Below are 14,968 nucleotides of genomic sequence, written 5' to 3' on the forward strand. Positions count from 1 at the left end.
TAAAAACTAATATCAAAGCAAATGGGATGGACATTGGAAGAGGGAGAAAACAGGAAACAGGACAGGAGCCTACCACAGAGGGCCTCTGAAAGACTCTATCCAGCAGGATATCAAAGCAGATGCTGAGACTCATAACCAAACTTTGGACAGAGTGCAGGCAATCATATGAAAAAAGAAGGAGTTAGTAAGACCTGGAGAGGACAGGAGCTCCACAAGGATAGCACAGAACCAACAAATCTGGGACCAGGGGTCTTTTCTGAGACTGATACTCCAACTAAGGACCATGCATGGAGATAACCTAAAACCCCTGCACAGATGTAGCCCATGGCAGCTCAGTGTCCAAGTGGGTACCCAAGTAAAGGAAACAGGGACTGTCTCTGACATGAACTCAGTGGCTGGCTCTTTGATCTACCCCTCAGGGGAGAGCAGCCTTACCAGGCCACAGAGGAAGACAATGCAGCTAGTCCTGATGAAACCTAATAGGCTAGGGTCAGATGGAAGGGGAGGAGGACTTCCTCTATCAGTGGACTGGGGGAAAGGCATGGGAGGAGAAGAGGGAGGGAGGGTGAGATTGGGAGGAGGCCTGGGAAAGGATACAGCTGGGATACAAAATGAATTATAATTAATAAAAAAATAAGTTCTATCAGAAAAAACTAATATCAATAAAAAAACTAATAAAAAAAATAATATTTTCTTTTTGGTTTTTCCAGACAGGGTTTCTCTGTGTAGCCCTCCCCGTCCTGGACTCACTTTGTAGACCAGGCTGTCCTTGAACTCACAGAGATCTGCCTGCCTCTGCCTCCCTGAGTGATGGGATTACAGGCATGAACCTCCGTGCTTATAAAAGGAACTTTTATTCACCTGTTTCAGTTGACAGAAGGATTACTGCTTCTGTCTGCTAACCTAGCCCTAGTCATGGAAGTGTCTCGCCTCCATACAATCTAACCTAGGCCTAGAATGTTCTCAGCCTCTGAGACCTACTGCTTAATAAGCTCAGTCTTTCTAGTTCTAACTGAGCTCTGGGTTGGCTGGTTCAACTCAGCTGTTCTGGCTCAGACTCTTCTCCCAGTGACTTAGTCCATCTGGCTTCTCTGTTGGCCCCTGAATTGCTCTGTTTGGCCTCAAACTAACTCCAGCAATCTTATCTAATCTTCTGGGTCCTCATTCTCTGGCTCCTTCTGTCTAGCTAGTTCTCTCATTCAACCTCTCTCTGAAAACTCTCCCTGTTAAGCTGCCTACTCACTCTCTCTGCACTGCCCCTTAAGTTTAACAATATTGTGGTCCCCTTTGGCTCTTTTAGCCTTTTGAGCTCTTTGGCTCTTAGCATTTGGCCTTTCCCCCTGGGCCATCAGCTGAGCTAGCAGGCTTTTGGGTTTTTCCATCTGGGATGTGAGCTGAGTAAGAACTAAATAGAAAGGGGGAAGTTGTCGAAGAATTTTAATTCAGAACATAGCCACTCTGGCAAGAGATCACATCCAAAGACCTTCTAGGTCTGTGTGATCCAGCTGGAATACAAACACGCCTTTACTCCAGGATCCAAGTTCAAAGCCAGCCTGGTGTAGAGTAAATTTCAGGTAAAGAAAAGGTTGTGGTACACGCCTTTAATCCAAATGATGATAAAGTTAGTTTTCAGAAGGAAGTACCCATGTTTGAAAGTGATGTCTAACTGAGTGGCAGAGAAAGTGATGAATCAGAGAAAAATTTGACAGACTATAATATGCCCAACTCTCACAAGAATAGACAAGAAGGGAAGTTACTTAATGGGCAAAGTGGAGAGAGACAAGGCAGAGACCAGGGGAGTTTTCTGCCTTTCACCTGTACCCTTACCTCCTACTGCCCTTCACCACCATCCTGGGCTGAGATGGAGAAAGTAATTGTTTCTCATGGATAGCAAAGGCTGGAGAGGTAAAAATGTTCAGTTTCTCTGCATAAAGGGAGCATCCAGTCCTGATTAGCTAGCATTTCTATTTCCATAATGATCTGAAAAGTTTTCTAGGATTTATCACATTTTACATATTAGTGTAAAATAACAGTCATAGAATGTTATCATTTGTGGGAGGGAGAGACCTACCTATGTCTACAAAGAGGAATTCACAAGAAATTATTAATTGTGAGTGTTTCTGAAGGAGGAAGTGGTGATCTAGAAGACAGGCATAGGAGAACTGCATTGGGTCTGGGAAAGGGCTCAGTGGGCAAAGGTGCTGACCGTGCTAGCCTGACAGCAGAGTTCCCTCCTGGAACCCACAGTTCGAGGAGAGAAGCAACTCCATTGAGCCAGCTCTCCAGCCCCACCAGTCTTTATTTCGATAAAAACGAAGAAAAGTTCCTTTACTCCTATACACGTAGTGGCTGGAGATTCTGGACAAGAAACTCAGACAGACAGCTGTGAGACAGCCAAGGCTGGTCACAGAGCCTCTCTGTAAATACAAGTTCTGGTTAGCCACAAGCTCTTTAGAAATTACTGGTGCTCTTTCAGACTTCTCTTTGTCCTGCTGTTCCCATCCAGCCTGTAAACAAACCCAACCGTCAGGTTCTATGAACACTCACAACTATTCAAGCCAAGAGTGCTGGCACACTCCTGGAATCATAGCACTTGGGAGCCTAAAGCAAGAAGCTCACCTACAAATTCAAGGCCGGCCTGGGCTACAGGGTAAAACCCTGCTTTGAATAACAGAACAGCAGGATGACTCAGTGAATAAAGGTACTGGTGCTGAGCCCAGCTACCTGAGCTTGATCCCTGGAATCCATGTGGGAGAGCAGAAAAGCCATTTCTACCAGTTGTTTCCTAACTTCTACACCTGTACCTTTTGTGAGTGTGCCCATGGATCATGGATGCCCATGCTTGCAAGGACACACACACACACACACACACACACACACTGTGAAGAAGCAAGAAAAAAACAAACCACAGAATTATTATCTTCATTTCCTTTCTCCAATAAGAAATCTCCAGGCACCAAGACAAGTGTCCCCTAACAGACCCCGTGCTTCCATCACTGTGCTCAGCAGTCAGGAGAGTGACCTTTAACAAGGTAATACCACCTCGGAGAATTGTCTTCATTAGGGTTTTATTGCTGTGAAGAGCCACCATGACTACAGCAACTCTGAAAGGAAAACATTTAATTGGTTGAGAGGTTTAGTACATTATTGGTCATGTTACCAACAGGACGAAAACATGGCAGCACATGCTGCTGAAGAGGAGCTGAGAGTTCTACATCTGGATCAGCAGGCCGAAGCAGAAGACTACGCCACAGCGGGTGGAGCTTGAGCATAGAAGACCTCAAAGCCCTCCTCCACAGTGACCTACTTCCTCCAACAAGGCCACACTTCCTAATAGTGCTGTGGCCAAGCACTCATATACAGAAATTCACGAGGCCATTCCTATTCTCACCACCACAAGAATCATGCATCTCCAAGCCAAAAACCCTCAACAGTTTCTCATCATCTTCTGTAGAACAGAGCCAAAGTGTTCCATTTGCAGTCAAGCCTTGGTGATCTTTGAACTCATCTTCCTCTCAGGGCTCCTGGTCACTTTGACCTGATTACTGTAAATGGAGCCTGTGAGGCATGTCAGGTTTCCTTCTGGCCCACTCCTGTTCTCCTCTCTACTTAGCTAACAATGTATATCTCCTTTACAGTGAAAAAGTTTTCTGATTAAAAAAAAACATATTAAAATGGCTTTTAAAAAACCAGCAATCTTCTCATCTTTCTCTTCCTTTAATGTGCTGACTTTTTTCTTCAGTATTGTAATTTATTAACTTGGTACCTGATTAACTTGCTAGAATGTTCATTGGAGCAAAACTTCATGTTCTTTACTGTTGGGTTTTTGTTTTGTTTGTTTGTTTGTTTCAAAACAGGGCTTCTCTCTGTGTAGTAGCCCTGGCTGTCTTGGAATCACTCTGTAGACCAGGCTGGCCTTGAACTCATAGAGATCCACTTGCCTCTGCCTCCCGAGTACTGGGATTACAGGCAAGACAACCACTGCTCAGCTTTCTTTACTGTTGTATTTCAAGCACTTAGAGCAGAGCCTGCTACAATCAGAGGAACCAAATAAATACTGGATAATTAATTAGGTGAATGGATAAATAAACAAATGGCTTTCCCAATATAGGTCTCAAGTTCATATCTGGTCCAGTGTCTTCTGAGTAGTGGAATGTTTCTCAGTGTCAACAAGGGATGTTATAATAATGCAGGGAGGCAATGTCACCTTATTCAATTTGGATGGAATCCTCTTCCTGGATTCACTAACCACTCTTCTACCATCAGGACTAAAATCTACCAAGGACTAAAATCCACTTTATTCAAACTGAGCTTTTCTAAGAATCTGTGAAGAGGTTGCAAGGTCTTGTCAATCACGCCCACAAAGTACTCTTTACAAGGGAAAAGAATTCTTTACAAGGTTATTTCACAACCCAGGCAAACGTCCTCAGTCAGAAGCAAAGAAGCTTTTTCTTGGTATGTAGCCTGATAGCACAGAACAATAATCTGATTTGCTAAAGTTATGATTTCCTGTTGGCTTAACTCTTTTGGTAAAAGGAGGCAAAATGAGGTTCTACAGATGAGAGTCAGCTGTGGCCTGCCACAGGCACCGGTGCTTTCCTTTATAATTTTTATTATTTGCATACAAAGGGTTAGGTTTCATTCTGGAATTTCTTTCAAAAAATTTATTTAGTTGTTTCTCTTCCCCTCCTGTTTCCCTTCCTACTTCCCCTGTCTCTCTTCCGCTCTTCTCCTCCCTTGTCTCCCTTCCTCTTTCCTCCCTTGTGCCTGATCACTTCCGGTCACTCCTTTCCATGTTCACAGGGCACCTTTTACTTCCCCTGAAAAAAAATTTTTTTTTTACTAAGAACACACGACTTAAGTTTCAGAAAGATTTGTCTAAAAAACACACTGTAATTTTATTGTAATTTATAGCAATGTTAAGTTTTAACATTTACTTTCTTTCTGATATATAGGATTAAAAAAACAACAACAACAACAACAAAGACAGAGAGACAGACATGAGTACCAGATCTGAAATGTTACATAATCCTAATTTGACTACCTTAGCGTCAAGGGAAACTATCAATGTTATCTGAACAGTCACAGACAGTTTGTGTGGGTAGGGGAGTTGGAGGGATGTAGTCCAGGGATAGGGCACTTGTCTGGCATGCATAAGGCCCTAGGTTCAATCTCAAGTGTGCAGGCACACCCACACACGTATGCATGTGCACATGTACACAGATACACACACACTCATGATATCTGAGCAAGAGCTGGACACAGTAGCACAGGCCTGTAATCCCAGCTACTTAGGAGGCTAAGGGAGAAGGGTAACAAATTACAGGTCACCTGGACTAACCCATGAAGTCAGGACCAGCCTGGGCAATTTCATGAAGCACTGCCTCAAGTTTAAAAATAAATAATAAGATAGGTAGATAGATAGATAGATAGATAGATAGATAGATAGATAGATGAAAAAGGTCTGGTTATCAAAATGCCCTAGTTTTATCACACAGTACAGACTCTAGGCTATGGAGTCAAGGCCAGCCTGGGTTAGAATTTCGGAATTTTATCCCTGAGCAGGCAGTGGTGGCTCACAGCTTTAGTCCCAGCACACAGGAGACTGAGATAGCCAGGTCTTTTGAGGCCAACCTCATCTACAAAGCGAGTTCCAGGATAGCCAAGGCTACACAGAGAAACCAAAAACAAAGAATTGCACCTCTGTCAGCTGACTGCTGACTGCTGACCACCAGCTGTGTGTCCCTGAAAGGATTATCACATTTACTCATATACCAGCAAGCCTTAAAAGTTATGCAGGCAGGGCGCTGGGGACACGGTTCGGCTGACAACGTGCTCCTCCCACAAGAACTTCAGTTCAGATCACATCTGTAATCCTGGCAATGGAGAGTGGATGCCGTGGCTAACTAGTCTAGGCAATCCATGAGCTCTGGATCCAGTTGAAAGACCCTGTCTCAAAAAGTAAGGTAAATCTGACTGATGACGCTCAGCATCAATGTGTGGCACACACACACACACACACACACACACACACAATTTAGCTCTAATGAAAAATGTAATTACCCTGTATTTGTTGGTATGTACTTGTATCTCCAGCACATGGGAGGCAAGGGCAGGAGATGTAGGAGTTCAGTGTTATCCTCAGTTACATTGGGAGTTCAAGGCCAGCCTGAACAACATAAGACCCTGCCTCAAAAAGCCAAAAAAAAAAAAAAGGTATGAATAACAAAGACAATAAAATGTGGTTAAAAAAAATACTCCATAAGAATAGAAATAGCGATAATCATGTTAGGTAAAATAAATCAGACTCAAAAGAAAAGAATAGAAAAGAAAAAAGTTACAGCGTGTTTTCACTCATGTTGAATCTAGATTTAAATATATGTAAGCATGTGTATATGTATTAGGATACAACAGTAGAAAGAGGGAGGGATCAAGTTGAGGCAGGACAGAGTGAATAGGAGCAAAGTACATGGTACATTCACATGAAAATATCCAAATGAAACCCTGTTACATTTACATTAAATTAAGAAGAATATACCCCATTTAAAAGAATAAAATCAACATGTTATTTAGGCTTGAGACCTGGCGTGTAGTTTGGTGGTTCGTTGTGTGCTTAGCATGCTCATGGCTCAGGGTTTCATTCTCAAAACACTCACACCCCCCAAACATTTAGGATTTTCATGAACACCAACAACCAAACTTTACTAGCTCACTCCCCTATCCCTTGCGTTTATTTCAAACCTGAGTCCCCAAGGCTTCAAAGCGAAAATGAAAACGTGAGACACTGCAGTCGACGAACTAGGATTAACTACGAGTTCCTGCAAGTGTCCGGGTGATTGAAACAGAGAGGAGGTTCCCTCTTTTCAAACGCTTGAGCCGAGAATCGCCGCAGTTAAGTGGAGAGCAGACACAATGTGTGTTTTCTATAGGCAACTTCCGCCTTCCAGGGCCCCCTGTGGCCCAGCGAGGGTGGGTCGGTGTCCACAGCTGGCCCGAACCCCCACTGCCAGGCCACTTCCCCAACTGCCCACGGCAGCACAGACCGAGCAGGACCCGCATGGAGGGGTAGCAGCGCGCCCTACCTGGATCAGCCCTCGCCGGTGCAGGGCGGTGTGCACACAGCCCGGGACAGTTCCCGGTAGCACCAGGGAGCCGTTACCGTTGCTCACCCGCCAGCTCCCCCTCAAGCTGAAGCTCGGACCGGCCACCGCGCAGCCCGGCCCGCACAGCGCCCACAGCAAGAGCAGGTGGAGACGCATGCTGACTGCCAGCAGCAGGGACCCGGCAGTGTCGCCCCAACCTCGGCAAGGCCTGGCCACTCTGTCCCCGCCCAGCGCCCGGACCCGCCCCCAGGTCAGCTGAGCGCTCCCCGCGCCCGGCTGGGAAGGAATGCGGCCGGGACCCGCCACCCGGGTGCTAGGCAAGGCTCAGGGCCAGGGTCGCTGGGCCCTGCGCCCTCCTGAAGCTCGGCTCCCAGCTCCAGCTCCACCTCGTAAGTGGAAACGCGCGATGCAAAGCGACAGAAAGATCTGGAAAGCCGAGTCTGAGCATTTGGGAGACCACAGGTGCGCATCCACAACAGTGTGCAGGCTCTGCGAGGGGAGGTCTGCCGCCACGCAGGGCCAGCAGATTTGCAGACGTGGTCCCAGGCTGCAGGTCTGCGAGGCTGAAGGCCCCCTCCATGCGCGACCTGCTAGGACTAAACAGTGCTAACTCTAAACTCGCAGGGTTGCTTCAACCGTTAACGGAGAGGCCCCATGTGCTCTCTGTTAAGGGCGGCTTCATCGTGTTTAGGACCTTGTGGAGTTGCCTCTGGGGCTTCCAGGAAACTGCATTAGTGCTACAGGTGAGTCTAAATCCCCTCCGCTGCTGTGGGATTGGGCAAGCAACAGAATTCCCATTCCCTGAAGTTACAAAAAAAAAAAAAAAAAAAAAAAAGCAGACCCTTTTGGGAGACGCGTCCTGGGTTCTTATGCTTTTAAACAAAGCATCTCACATTTATTACTTATTAATTTCATGGAGGGGTTGGAGGGAGTTCCTGCCACAGCGTGCATGTGGGAGTCAGAGAACAGCCTGGAGGTTCTTACTGGAGCTGTCATCTTCCACCACGTGGATCCCAGGGATAGAACTCAGGTGTCAGGCTTGGAGGCATTCTCCTTTAACTGCTGCGCAGTCTCGTCAGCCCCCGGGTTCTTTTCAGACACCCCCCCCACCCAGGGGAGAGCAGGATGTTGGGCCACAGAACAGAATTTGAAAAACAGTCAGTATGAAGCAAGGCTTGAAAATGATCAAGAAGTATCTTCTAACATTTAAGCAAGGAGTTGAGAGGGACTTAAGAACAGATGGCAGTGCTCCGCTGGCGAAGTTCAGACTTCCCAAGACCAAAAAGCAAGCATAGGTTTTGAAGTTGGTGTTTCCTGTGGTTTTGAAGTCACAGTGTTTAAAAGAAAGATTAAGGGAGGAGCAGGTGTAGGTAGTGGTACCCCAACAATGGGTAAGTCTAGACAAATGGTGACTGGCTGTAACCTATAATCATAGCACTTGGGAGACTGAGGTAGTAGGATCAAGAGTTCAAGACCATCCTTGTCTACACATGGATTTTGAGGCCAGCCTGTTAGTATTTATAAGTGATGCCACGCACACAACCAATCTTATATGATGGCGTTTATTAGATGGAGATGGAGAAAGATAGGGAGGAGAGAAAGAGAGAGAGAGAGAGAGAGAGAGAGAGAGAGAAAGGGTTGGGGGAGGGGCACCCTGGCAGAGAAAGATGGAAGACCTAAACAGCAAGGAGCAAGGAAGCGAGAGAGAGAGAGTTGGGAGTGGCAGACTGGTTATAACTGAAGTACCTGGCACAGATGATATCATAGGATGCAGGTACTGACATAGGATGTTGTCAGGACCCTAAAAGTCCCTAAGGTCAGGCCAGTTGAATTGCCTGCACAACATAACATAGCCTGTGCTACAAGAGACCTAGCTACAAAAAATAATAATAGCTGGGCTGGAGAGTAGTCCTAGTGGCTAGGAGCACTGTTTTTGCTTTGTCTTGTTATCTTTTGACACCAGAGGGCTAGCTCTCATCCACACTGACCGTCATTAGATTTTTGAATGTGCTAACAGGCACACAAAGCATCAATGTGTAGCGCTTGTTTGCTGAGTCCTCAACCTCATTTCATCTTCCGGACAAATGTACATGGATACAATATGGGATATTCCTTATTTCTTTGCCTCTATTGAGCCTGGTTATCAATGCACACGTCTGGAGCTCCCATCTCCCTCATGACTAATGTCCAGATTTTTTTTTTGAGTGCTTCTTGAAGCCCGCTCCCATGAATGCACTTGTGAATGTTGACAGTGTATTTTCAGTCACCGCCTTGTTGATGGCAGAATGTCTCTTCTTTTCGCCACCATTCTTAGTGGGATCCATTCTACCAGGCCCAAGTTCAAGAGCACTTGTTCTTGCAGAGGACCTGGGTTCAGTTTTCAGCACCCACATTGTGGCTCACAACCTGGAACTCCGGTCCTAGGGGATCCGAGACCCTGTCAGACTTCTGAGTGTGCCAGACATGCTTGTAGTGCGCGCACACACACACGGGAGAGAGATGCAGACTCACATTAAATGACAACATCAAATATGTTAACAAGTAACGTAATGATAGCAAGGAAGACTAACTCTGTAGGTTTAGGTGGGAAATGCTCCATTAGAACTGCTCACCTAGATTAGGAACACAGAAAAAGAGCCTGGCAAAGCACTCCTCAGCCAGAAGCCACAAGTGTGGAAATTCCTAAGCCCCTCAAGAATGAGGAGGGAGAGGGAGAGCAGCCTGGTGAAGTAAGGTTTCTCAAATATCATAAGGAATAAAAGCATCTATGCCCACCACTAGAATGGTGTGTCAAGTATGCATAATGGTGGCAAACTAAGAGGACCCCACGGGAAGTAACAGGTAACAGAGGCACCCTGTGTAAGTTGGTCAGAGGTGTCATCCACAGGACGCTTAGACAAGGTCAGCCAGCTGCAAGAATGGTCTTCCCCTGAGGGAGCCCCGGAAGACAGCGACACTTGGTTATCCACCCGGGAGGAAGGGGTCCCGGAAGCAAGAGCAGCTACAGAAAAGCAAGGGATAGAAAAAGAAACCATTAACCCTTCTCTCTGTAGCTGGGCTGTTGGAAAGAGAAATAGTTCAGTCATATGTAAGACTAAAATCTTAAACTGAACTGAAGTGAACTTTTTAAATACCTGCAGTGTGCTAGCTAGTTTTGTTTGTTTGTTTGTCAAATCGACATAAGCGAGGGCCATCTGGAAAGAGAAATCTCCCTTGAGAAAATGCTCCCATCGTGTTGGCCTGTAGGCAAGCCTGTGAGCATTGTCTTGGTTAATGACTGGTGTGGGAATTCCCAGCCAACCCTGGGAAGGTGGGCCTGGGTTTCACAATAAGTAGGCTGGGTAGGTGATGGAGAACAAGCAAGGAAGCCCCCGTTCCCCATGGCTTCCATTCCTACCTCCAGGTTCCTGCCTGAGCTCTTGCTCTGACCCCCCTCAGTAATGGGCAGTAACGAGGACGCGCAAATCAAACCAACCCTCCCAAAGGTCCTCCCCAAGTTCTTTCTGGTCAACATTTTATCACAGCAAAGGAAGTAAAACTAGAATGTGTTATTAAGGAAAAAGGATGAAATCGAAACGGATATCATCAACAGGTGTGTAACTGCAGGCAGAAGGCAAGGAACCCAGTCACCACCAAGTGGTTACAAAAGCAAAGGCTGTTATCCCTCAGGCTTCCTAACTCTCTTAAGGGAACCGTTTGCTCTAGTGTAACCTAGGAGCTCACAGCCAGGAAGCCATCTCTCAGTGACCCAGATAAGAAAAGATACAGAAAGGTCCCATTTTATTGGTGCAGGCCTGCAATCTCAGCTACAGGGGAAGGGGAGCTGGAGGATCACAGCTGAAGGCCAACTTTGGCTGTAGCATGAGTTCAAGTCTAACGTGGGCAACTTAGTAAGATCCAGTCTCAGAAAGGGTAACAAACGCGAGGCTCAGTGTTAGCGTATTTACCTCTTAGAAGATCCTGGGTCTGTATTACAGTGTCATCAAAGCAACCAAACAACAGTTAAAACATATTTTAAAAACCCATAGGCTAAATAAATAGGGCTGGAGAGATTAGTCAGTGGCTAAGAGCACTGCCTACTCTTCATGACGATCTGGGTTAGAGTCCTAGCACCCACATAACAATTTGTAGCTCCAGTGCCAGGAATCTGACATCCTCTTCTGGCCTTCCCATGCAAAGCATACCTGCAGGGCAGAGACATACAAGCAGACAGAATACCCATACACATAAAATAAAAACAAATACATTATTTTAAGGAATAACACAATTTCAATCATTTTTAAAATTTTTAATTAAATGATAATTTTAAAAATCTAAAGAAATAATGTAACTCAGTTTCTGATCTGGAATGGTGAGAGTGGGCGTGATGACTCTCACAACTAGGTGTTAGGACCAAATACCTGACAAGGAACAACTTGAAGACTCCAGACCTAAAAGAGTACAGTTTATTATGGGGAACGGCAGGAGCATATGGCTGGGACACCTTCCATCAAAAAGCAGTGAAGGGGCAGGAGCATTGGTTCAGCAGCTAAGAGCACTGACTGTCTTCCAGAGGACCTGAGTTTGATTCCTGGCATCTATATGGTAGCTTGCAACTGCCTGAAAGTCCTCTTCCAGGAGATCCAATGCCCTCTTCTGGCCTCCTCAGACACTAGACATGCACACAGTACACAGACAGGCAGACCTGTGGGCAAAACACCCACACACTTGAAATCAGGCAAAACAAAGAGAAGTTTAGAGCAGAGAACCAGGAATGCTGGTGCTCCCCGGCTTCCGCCTTTCTTTTTATTCAGTCCGGAACTTCGGGCCCTTGGGAAGGTGCCGCTCACATTCAGAATGATTTTTTTTGCCCATACTTCTTGGGAAATACACTCTCAGACTGTGCAAAGTCATGTCTCCTAGGTGACTGTAAATCCAGTCAAGAGCCAGTGAGATGACACAATGGATACGGGCACTTGCCACCAAGCCTGAATTCAATTCCCGATTACAAGACTAGAAGGTTGTTCTCCATATGTGTAACCTGTACACACACACTCACAAACACACACACTTTCACACCACCCCACTTGAGCTGTCTTTGAGTACAGTCAACTCATCAGCAGGCATAATGTAGATGACAGAAAAATTTCTGAGCTTGAAAATGTCAACAAAATCTTTCCAAAGTAAAAATTAACGTAAGATAAACATGCTGAAAAGAATTAGACAGAATATCCAAGAGTGGTGAGGCAGCTATGGAAGCTGTACCAGAAATGAATCAGTGATGTAGAAATCTCTACCAGACATGAATTAGTGATGCCATAGGAAAAAGACAGAAAGGAGCACATGATATGTTGAGGAAATAATGACTGAGAATTTCACCCATCACAGATGCAGGAAGTTCAGAGAACAGTGAGCAAAATGAATGATAACGACTAAGCAAATATATCTCGGCATACCTTAAACAAATTGTAAACAATCAGAGGTAAATGAAAGTCTTGAAAGCAACAACAGCACAAGAGGAGGAAAATCTTGTGAGAACTACAGAGGAGCCATCTTCAGCTGATAGCCAGCTTCTTGGAGGCCTATGCAAGGGAAAGGGAGTGGCATGAAATACCTAAAGTGTTGAACAGGAAACATAGCAAGGCAACTCTATGCCTTGTGAAATCATCCCTCCAAACCCAAAGAGAAAGACTTCCTGATTTCTTCCAGCTGCTTTATGCTCCCTCTATCCATTTCTTTTTTTTTTTTCTTTTCTTTTCTAATAATGTGGCTGTTATGAATCTTTTATTCTCTAGGTTTGTTTGTTTGTTTGTTTGTTTCCAGTTTAAAAAAGCTTTTTGGAGGTCTGGAGCTGGCTCAGTGGGTAAAGAAACCCATGTAAAAGTGGAAAGGGAGAATCAGCTCCTAAAGCTTGTCCTGTAGGTATGCTTGAACTCACACATAGCCCTCGCTCCTACTGCCTCTCTCTCTCCCTCTCTGTAAAAGAAGCTTTTCATTTTCAGATGTTTTTGGACTTACAGAAGCATCATAAAATTGGTGCAAAGATCCCCCTGTGAAGCTCAGCCAGATTTCTTTAGTACTTCACATATTATAAAAACCCAGAATACTAATCAAATCTAAAAGTTAATATTGATATCATACTATCAAATAATTTACACTCAGATTGTCATCTTCCATCAACTGTTTGGGATGCAACATTCAATCCAGAATTTGTATTCCATCTAGTTATCACGTTCGTGTTTCCTTCCAATTTGTGAGATTTCCATTTATAACTCAACATCTTGAGGCATGCTGGGAGTTATTTTTCAAAGCTTGGATTGTCTAAAATTTGATTAATTGGGTTGAAGGTGCATGTGAATAGAGAGGACACTAAGGGTGGTGAGATGTTCCTTTCAATACAGAACGCTAGATCGGTGTGTATCATGCACAGTAACCTTGCTTGTGTGGTCAAGGTAATCTCTGCCAGGTGTCTCCAGAGGAAGCTGCAGTTTCCTGCTTTGTAAGTAACAAATATTGGGGTATGGGATGCTAGTTTGAGCCTATGTGAATATCCTGCTCCTGTTAGACATTCACCCCCAAATTCAACTTTTGTTGGCAGGCCTTTCCCGAAGCCAGTGTTGTGTTTTGTAGATAAATCTGCCACATTCGTCATCCCTCATTCGTCACTGGCATTCCCAAAGAAGGTGGAATCTGTCCCTGAACCATGTTCTGCACGTCAGTGCTAGGGCTCATCTGGTAAGCATCTGTCTCCAATCTACACTTCTGGTTTCCACATGATGCATTTGAACATGCCTGCCTACCTTACAGGATTCTAACATTTGTCATCTTTACCCACCCCAAATGGCCTTAACACTCTTAATTGCTATTTTATGCCTCTCCTCAGTTTATACCTTTTTGTTTAGTTCTAGCATTTTAAACTAATGTTAGACAAGCATGGAGCTACATGGTACTTTCTTTAATCACAGAAAAAACTGTCTCATAGTTAGTTTTAAATTTCTCACTTTCTTTACTTTGAGGTATTTCAGGTTTCTAATTTTGTCATTGGTGAGGGGCAGAGGCACAGCTGCACATCATCCTCAGCTGTTTAAGTTCTTTTTTGAGGTACACACACACACACAGGATGCCGCATGAGTGTTTTCCCTGCATATGTATGTCTGTGTATAAGTGTATTGCCCTCTGAGTTCAGAAACCAGAATACCTTGAAACTGAAGTTACAGATGGTTGTGGTTGCTTGGAATCAAACCTGGGTCCTCTGGAAGAACAGCCAGTGTTCTTATCTGTTGAGCCATATCTCCAGCCCTGTGTTAGTTTGATTACACAAATTTCTACTCCATGTAGGATTTATTTAGGTACTTGCAGTGCCTTTACTTGCTAAACCATTCTCCAAATCTTTTGCTTTTGCTCTTAAGTGAATGCCCCCCCTTTTTTTTGGTAGATAATTTACTAGTTTTTGTCTACTCGCTTTAAATTTTTTCTTTCCTATTCACACAATGTCTCAAGGCACTGCTATTTTATCTTTCTATTTGAGCTTCAAGCTGGTTTACTTAATCTTTAATTTCTGTAAATTCTATTTTAGAAAAAAAAGAGCCCTTTTCTGTAAATTTTCAAAACTTGCTTTTGCTGCATTCCCACATTATTATTATTATTTTCTTTTTAAGAGTGTAAGGCCAGGCTGGAGCAATGGCTCAGTGGTTAAGAGCACTGTCTGTTCTTCCAGAGGTCCTGAGTTCAATTCCTGGCAACTACATACTGGCTCTGGCTGCAGGTGTATATGCAGATACAGCACTCATATAAATAAATAAATAAATAGATAAATAAATAAATAAACCTAAAAAAGAAAGTCTAAGTCCAAGCTAGGCGTGTGGGCGCACATCTTTAGTCCTAGT

At 44.6% G+C, this 14,968-nt stretch overlaps 1 protein-coding gene and 1 long non-coding RNA gene across 4 annotated transcripts in view; one reads left to right on the plus strand and one right to left on the minus strand.

Moving 5' to 3' along the window:
• Positions 1–7,322, minus strand: part of Manba (mannosidase beta) — an 82,749-nt gene extending 75,427 nt beyond the window's left edge. For both annotated transcript variants that reach the window (XR_009594669.1, XM_021653624.2), the window contains exon 1: positions 7,083–7,322. Coding sequence is in view for 1 of the 2 variants with exons in the window: in XM_021653624.2 (XP_021509299.1) it covers positions 7,083–7,259 (177 nt within the window). In the remaining variant the exon portion in view is untranslated. The remainder of the gene's footprint in view (positions 1–7,082) is intronic.
• A 54-nt stretch (positions 7,323–7,376) lies between these two features.
• Positions 7,377–14,968, plus strand: part of LOC132656888 (uncharacterized) — a 31,558-nt gene continuing 23,966 nt past the window's right edge. For both annotated transcript variants that reach the window (XR_009594672.1, XR_009594671.1), the window contains exons 1-2: positions 7,377–7,846; positions 13,681–13,817. This is a non-coding gene — a long non-coding RNA (uncharacterized LOC132656888). The remainder of the gene's footprint in view (positions 7,847–13,680; positions 13,818–14,968) is intronic.

The sequence above is a fragment of the Meriones unguiculatus genome, chromosome 10, assembly GCF_030254825.1.
Source record: "Meriones unguiculatus strain TT.TT164.6M chromosome 10, Bangor_MerUng_6.1, whole genome shotgun sequence".
NCBI classification, from domain to species: domain Eukaryota; kingdom Metazoa; phylum Chordata; class Mammalia; order Rodentia; family Muridae; genus Meriones; species Meriones unguiculatus.